We start from the raw sequence: 7,353 nt of genomic DNA, 5'->3' as shown, positions 1-7,353 counted from the left end.
TGATGGCTTTTGTGCTTGCTGCTTGTAGGATCTTAATCGGAATCGTTCTGGCTTAGTCCATCCGGGATTTGTATGACTAAAAACATTTCAAATTGTTATTAGTCTTTGTTTTAAACTGCATAGAGAATCATACGATCTATAACGTATAGACATAGTTATATCAGGTATAACAGTTAAACATTTCTTGGACATTATGCCAGGTCAGCAAACAACAAGCATACCAAATTGACTTTCAAATACTAACATCACGCTGATGAATCTGATGATGACCACACCGTGTACAAACGGATATGTTTCGACATGTAGGCCTGCTTTATAATGTGCATCCTCAGCTACAGCACATCCCCAAATGCACTGTACAATATGTTCTCCCTTTTCTTGTATCTCCTCATTGTCTTTAGCTTCCCCTCTTCGGCACCAGGTGCATCCTCCGACGCAGCTCCTGCCTCAGCAGGTCCCTCTCCTTGCGGATTCCCTGCAGCACAGTGCGATTCTCCTGGGCCCGACGCACCAGGTAGGGAAGTGTGTTATCCAGTGAGCCGTATGGCACTGACTTGTACACCACATAGCCCTGCTGGGCTAGAGAGGCATAGAGGAGCATGGGAGAAAATCTGAATATAGGTCTTTGAGGAGGAAATTGCATGGTTTGTGAGCTTGTATATCTGCTATTTTTGAATAGCCAACGATAAAATATAAAATGACAGACGCTTTCCAGGTTTTAATGGGTTAATAATCAGAGATGTGGACAGCAGGAGGGCTCTTACCCAGTGTAAGCGAGACATGGTCACACATTCCCAGCAGTTGGCCAAAACATACCGAGCCACCATCTTTGTCTACGCCCCACTCTGCCATCCTGTAGCTCAAAGAAATGACAATATGTTTTTTTTCACCATGAGTATTTGAGCTCACATGCTCACATGACTAAAGCTGAAACCATGTAATGGCAGCATCAAGGTCCCTGCTGGTCTTTGCTCTGAGATTGATGGACTTTGAAACTATAAAACATGAGCTAAAAGGACCAGAGTAAAACAATACATAAACCTTTGTATTTTGTTTATCTCAGGAATGGTTATTGATAGTGGTCCAATCTAGACCGCCTCAGATTTCATGTCCTTTAGTTGCGACTGACAGACAGGGTCTAACCGTTTGGCAGCTCGTCTGACTGATTCCTCGTTGTGTGTGGCAACTATGATCCGGTACCGCTGAGGGTTCTGGGAGATGGCCTCCAGCATGACATCCAGGGAGCCGTTGTAACTGTACATACAACAGAGTGCAAAATACTTATGTTTTAACCACTTGAACCCCAGCATCCATATACTGGGGGCGAGACATTAGCCAAATATATCAGCAGATCTAGAAGTTCACAATGCAACAATTACACAACACACCTTGGTGTTGAAAAAGTACAAAGCCAACTCTATTCCAGTTTACATAGTCTAGGGTTTAAGTGGTCATGTAATAGAAATGAGGCATTTCAATTAACATACAAATGTTGATTCCCCAGCAACATTTTAAACTTAAAATGTTAAAGCTGGAGTGCCACAATTTTTGTATTTTTCCAGTTTTTCATGTGTCTATGAGGTGACAGTACTTCATTCGACACCCTGGAGTCGTTTTTATGTGCAATGGTGTATTAACTTTGTATTTAGGGTTTCTTCCTGGAGAGTGAACCCTTGACAGTCAAACGGGCCAATGAAATAAACAGTAATATAGTGACATCCTGGGTTCGATTCCCGCTCGGGACACTGTGGGTGCTGGCGGCGTGTTTCCTCCTCCGCGTCATCAGTGCCCATACCCGAAGGCGGGGTTGGCGAAAGGGCCTTTCTGTGTGGAGTTTGCATGTTCTCCCCGTGTCCCCTAGGGTAGGTACCCTCACAAAAAACATGCAGTAATCCTGGTCACTAAACTGCCTCCCCCTGGCCAGCCGGGGCACCTGATGGAGGGGAAAGGAACTGGTTGGAATAACGTGTTCCTTCCACGCGCTACGTCCAACCAGGGAAACTCCCCCCTGTCAGGTGTAAAGGAGCAACTTGGACACTCGGGCATGAAGGAAGCATGAGTTCAAGTCCGTTGCTCTCCCCTTGTCCCCCATATATGGGGACTAGGTTGGTGGAGGGTGTGTAGAGCCCAGGATCACATTAGATGATTGACACAGGGGTGAAAAATGGGTTACAAAATCGTGGGATAAAAATAAATAAAAAAGAAAAAAAAGTTACACATTATCAGCCCCTCCCCCTTTATCATACAACTACAGATGTGGGTGCGGCTTCAGTTCAGGTGGATCACCAGATTCACCACCCATCACCACCCACCAGGCAAACCAGGCATACTTAATGAACTGGTGGGCGTGCCCACATGAATTTTTTTTTTAACAAATACTGTACACTATTTTGGAAAAGTTATACCTCCTTATATAACAATAAGACCTGATGATCATGTTTTGGGGTGGAAAGAAATCACGGCACTCCATCTTTAAACAGATTTTCTCCAGATCTGCTTGTGTACCATGTTGAGCAACATTCATTCATCTATCATTCATCATCAGGAATCTGTTTTGTATTCAGAGAAGTTACCCTATAGTGAATATCATTATCATTATTGAATATTATTATCATTCCCCAATTAAGCCTCTTGTATGCTTTGTTAGCTGGCGGTGTTGCTCAGCGAAAATTCACAAGAGGAAAACATGGATGGATCTCCATCATGTGACATCATCTAAATGAGGCTTTACTCACCTGTCGTTGGTGTCCTCCCAGGACTGATGGATGGGATCCAGACGGCCTTCTTTATTTGCCATCTTGCTCTCTTTATCCATGTAGGCCCCTCTTACCAGCTTGACCCCCAGACAGAAAGACTCACTGATAGACAGACGCAGGGCCTCTAGTAGGAGAGACCTTGACTCCTGAGAGACGCAAACAAAGGAACTTGCTCTATCCTTTTGGCTACAAACCCAGCCTAATTATACTGTAACATTTAAGATATGATTGGGTATTAGGTTCATGAAACTGCCTTTGGACTGGCAATTATTATGAATCAATTAGGGACACAGAGGAAGCTAAAGACAGACGGGCTGCAACCTCACAAAAGAAATAAAATAAGTCATCTACCTTTAGATAGCACTGGTATGTATTCCAGATCCAAGCGCCATCTTGGTTAAACTTCTTCATCATTGCCATGGTGACGAGGGAGAGAGCAGGGTTCATGTAGGTGTACTCTGCATCCACTAGAACTCTGACCTTGTTTACACTGGCCTTAGAACCATGAACCATTAAGAAAATATTATGTGCAATCTATGCAATTAACACATTCCAATATAACAAAATTGTATGATGTTGATTCAAATTTCCCACATGATCCAAATTTCCCACAGTCCCTCACACCCATACCTCTGCGATTTTGTTTAGTCTCTGTAGACCACAAAGTAAATGGGCGTTCTCGCTCTCCTCCAAGCCAAGGATGGTGATTGGCTGAGGGATGAGGATTTGGGTAAAAGGTCAGGTGTCTCAACAGCATCACTGTCAGATCCAGTACATAAATAGTCTTAAAAGTCAATTTGCTTTTTGTAATCATTATTATACAGTATAATTGGAACTTACCTCTCCATTCAGAGCTTTGACCAGGAGATCCAGGTCACAGGGTTGTTGTGAGAGTAGCGTGGTGAGTTTTACCTTAATTAATGCAATGACAACAAATACAAACAGTCCATTCAAAGAAAGCAAAGTGGAACAGGCAAAAAAAAGAAATGAAAAAAAAAAAAAAATCAACTATACTATTTGTCAATTGTCAATTAATATACTGTAAGAAACAGGCAAAAAAAATAAAAGGTTGATCTACATTACAAGCTCACAACGCCTCACATCGCAAGGTGTTGTGAGCTTGTAGATCGTCTATTTTCACAATCTGTTATCTGTTTTGGGGGGTCGTGGCCTGAAATGTTTGAGAACCACTGTAGTGAACAGTGACTCACACACAGCTCTGGGTTGAGCAGAGCGGTGATCTTCAGCTGCATCATGGGGTCTTTGCTCCAAGTGTTGCTGTGGGACATTCGTACACATTCCAACATGGCCTCCATGTTCTCATCGTATCTCTGCTCGCTGGTGGCGAGAGCAAAAATAAATAAATACATGATTTCCTACATTGTTTCTTTAGATTCCGAACAGTGATTTGTTTTTAGAGATCTTTACTTGCTGCGACATTAAGAAAAACCACATTCATGCATTACTAATTACAATACAATGATATGATTTGGATCAATTCTGCACAATGAGTAGTGAGTACTTATACTGTAAGTACATTTTAATTGACAACAGGGCTTTTATTTGTGGCTGAATATTTCTGAATTGTGGTATTCCAAAGAAATCAGAATATTAATATGAAAGAACTGAGCGGGAGCAAATGAACGAGAGAATGATTTCAGTCATGGTGATGATGTCATTATTACCCAGTGCTCTCTCCCAGGTCTTCCTCTATTGGTACCGCCAACATTGGCCTCAGTCCCAGAGAGCTCATCTTCTCCATGGACTGGCCAATCTCACTCTCGTTCTCCCCGGCCACAAACTGGGCGTACACAGACGGACGCAGGAAGAAGGAGAAGCCTCTCCTTCCTAGAAGGCTCCGTGCCACTGCCATCAGCTAAGAGTTGAGTGGGGATAGAATGGAGGGGGTGATGCAGGAGAAGGAGAGAGGCAGTCAGTGAGGAGCAGTGGATAAGCAGAAGAACCTTCATAGTCTCTTCTTACTAGTTGTGTGTCTCTACTGCGTCCCTGTTTTTCCCTAGGTCTCAGTTCCTGCCCCTACTGTCAATGCTTCCCATCTCATTCAAATTTAATTCTTCACCTGTAAGATCTCCTTAACCAATTAAATCCTATAATGCTTAGTTGACTGGCGTCTGGTGTCCCCCGTCCCCTCTTTTTTTTCCCTCTACACCAAGGGCTCCATCTTGCGATTTGCCATTTTTTACTGTTTTGAAAGATATTTTTAAATAGTTCGATCTACATCGAGACATTGTGAGCTTGTAGATCGGCTATTTGAAATATTGTAAAAGGTTTTTAAAAATAGCGAAAAAATGGCAAATTAGTTTATGGATAAGGGATGGTGCAAGATATAGCCCAAAAACTCTTCGCCAAAAATAGCTGATGCTTGTGCATCTGCTATTTTTTTTTTTTTTTTAAGATATTTTTTTGCGGCTTACGCCTTTTTATTGATTTTTGAAGGGACAGACAGTAGGCTGACAGGAAACGGGAGAGAGATGGGGGGATGACATGCAGTAAAGGCCGTGTCGGGTCCGGGAGTCGAACCCGCGGCACACTGCGACTGGATTACCAGTCCGGTGCCCAGACCGTTACGCTACGGCCTGGGCCTGCATCTGCTATTTTTGACAGATTTTCACCCCCAGAATAGAGATGTCAGTGTTTGTTGTTTAAGTACGTGGGGTAAATTCTACCCATACATTGATACTCTCAAAGCACTATAGGTAGGAAACGTTTTGCACCTTTGGGTGAGCTAATGGACATAACCGCAATGGAAATAAGCTGCTGGCTTTTTTGCGGACATCCTTTTGATAATGGTGTGACAATGTATATAATTTTATTTTGCTTACGTTTCGTTATCAATAAAGATGTCAATGCCATCCAGTGTGAGAGAATGACTGTGCAGGTAGGGTCAGTAGTCTTACACAGCTGCTCTGCTGGGAACCTGTGTGTACATGGCTCACTAGCCCACCATGTGACTGTAGTATACCATATTAAGGGTGACAATCAGTCTCACCTTCCCACAGTTGTTAACCAGTACAGGGAAAGAGCAGAGTTGAAAGACCCCCAATGCACGGAGCAGCTCTGCAAGACTCTTGACCCGGAAGGCACTGGGGTCCTCAAATGTCAAAGCCACTGGGAGAGAATAGACGTCCTGGGTGAGAGGTGTTGCCATCCCTTCTCTATTTGCAGCTAGAGTCCTCGGGGCAGCAGTACCCAGCAGCCTCAATGACAGGTAGTGATGCAGCCAGGGTCGAAGGCGAAGGGATAGCATCTTGACAGCTGAAATGCTTTTTAGAAGGCTATAGTTGTGTGTGTTTCTCCCACCCTTAAGTATATTTGACTGTTGTCCAACTCGTTATGTCTTGCCTTCTTTTAGTTTGTACTCAAAGTAGACAGACTTTGGGCTATGCGCTTTGTTTGGAGAGGAGGCTGCTCATTAGATCATGGCTGTGTGTAACAATCCAGTCATTTACCGGATGTTGAGGCTTCTTTTTCAATGTTACATGGACATTGCACATACTGTTTTCCCAAAGTTGCAAATACACAAGTGATGATCTTCTCACATGGGAAGCTAAAAGGGAAATGGAATGGTAGTTATAATGCCATAATTATCATTTTCGACATTTTAATATTAAGTAGTATGGCATATTTAATCAATAGCAGATATACATACACTCATAATATATAGGCTATATAATAACATAAGCTCACAGCGGTCACTGTGATGCACTGCAAGCTTGTACATCTGCTTTTCATTTTTTATTATCTTGAAACCGTATAATTTAGCATTCTTTTAAACAAATCTTTTCTTCTGGGGGTCCCGGGCACTAAACATTTTCAGGTGGGGGGGTCCGTGGCCAAATACATATCATTTTGAGGGTTCTTGCCTGGCACGAAAGAGTTTGAGAACTACTGTTTTAGAAGACATTTGTAGAATCTAGGGTCTATGTTCCATCCAGGGCATGATCCAGTGTGCATCACTTTCTTTATTTATTTTTTACTCTTTATTTTTTAATATGCAAGACAAACAAGGCATACAATAAAACAAAAACATCAACAGAAAACAGAATAGAAAAAACAGAAGAGGTCATGGGATGTACAGCAACAAGCAACAACAATACATATTACAGAATTTTGGAATCCTTACATTCATTGACAACAGGAAAGACACAGCCCATATTCACTCCATATCCGCCCCCCAGCTAAATACTCTATCCATTTCTCCCATCTTCTTTCACCCAGCTCTTTTTGCAGTCTTAAAGAATAGGTAATCTGTTCTTGGAGATATAGTTGTTTCACAATGTTGATAAATAGGTCAGCAGTAGAACAATTCTCTTGTAATATCTTTTTTGCTTGCTACAAGTAAAATCTTAAGTAAGTAGGAGTCATCCTGATTTAGCACATCTGGGAGTTGTCCTAGGTACAAAGATGTGAATGTATCATCTATTCCAAAACCCATAATGTTTGAGATAAGTGTTGTCACTTCCTTCCAAAATGGTTGGATTACAGGACAAGACCAAAAGACATGTGCATGATCAACCACTGTATATCCACATTCTCTCCAACAGTCCATATGGTTGCCAGTTCTGTTTTGGAGTAA

General features: G+C 42.3%; 1 protein-coding gene across 1 annotated transcript; it reads right to left on the bottom strand.

The window, feature by feature from the left end:
- Positions 1-397: 397 nt before the first annotated feature.
- prodh2 (proline dehydrogenase 2) lies at positions 398-6,024 on the bottom strand (the record flags this gene model as incomplete). Its single annotated transcript, XM_083787534.1, has 10 exons — positions 398-579; positions 765-853; positions 1,144-1,254; positions 2,736-2,902; positions 3,108-3,251; positions 3,387-3,467; positions 3,597-3,668; positions 3,968-4,094; positions 4,442-4,632; positions 5,767-6,024. The coding sequence occupies 10 exons, from the start codon at positions 6,022-6,024 to the stop codon at positions 398-400; spliced, it is 1,422 nt and encodes a 473-aa protein (XP_083643660.1).
- Positions 6,025-7,353: the final 1,329 nt, after the last annotated feature.

The sequence above is a fragment of the Protomyctophum parallelum genome (assembly GCF_964188405.1).
Source record: "Protomyctophum parallelum genome assembly, chromosome: 17".
NCBI classification, from domain to species: Eukaryota; Metazoa; Chordata; class Actinopteri; order Myctophiformes; family Myctophidae; genus Protomyctophum; species Protomyctophum parallelum.
The sequence above is the reverse complement of the archived record's forward strand: the minus strand, read 5'-3'. Positions and strand labels throughout refer to the sequence as shown.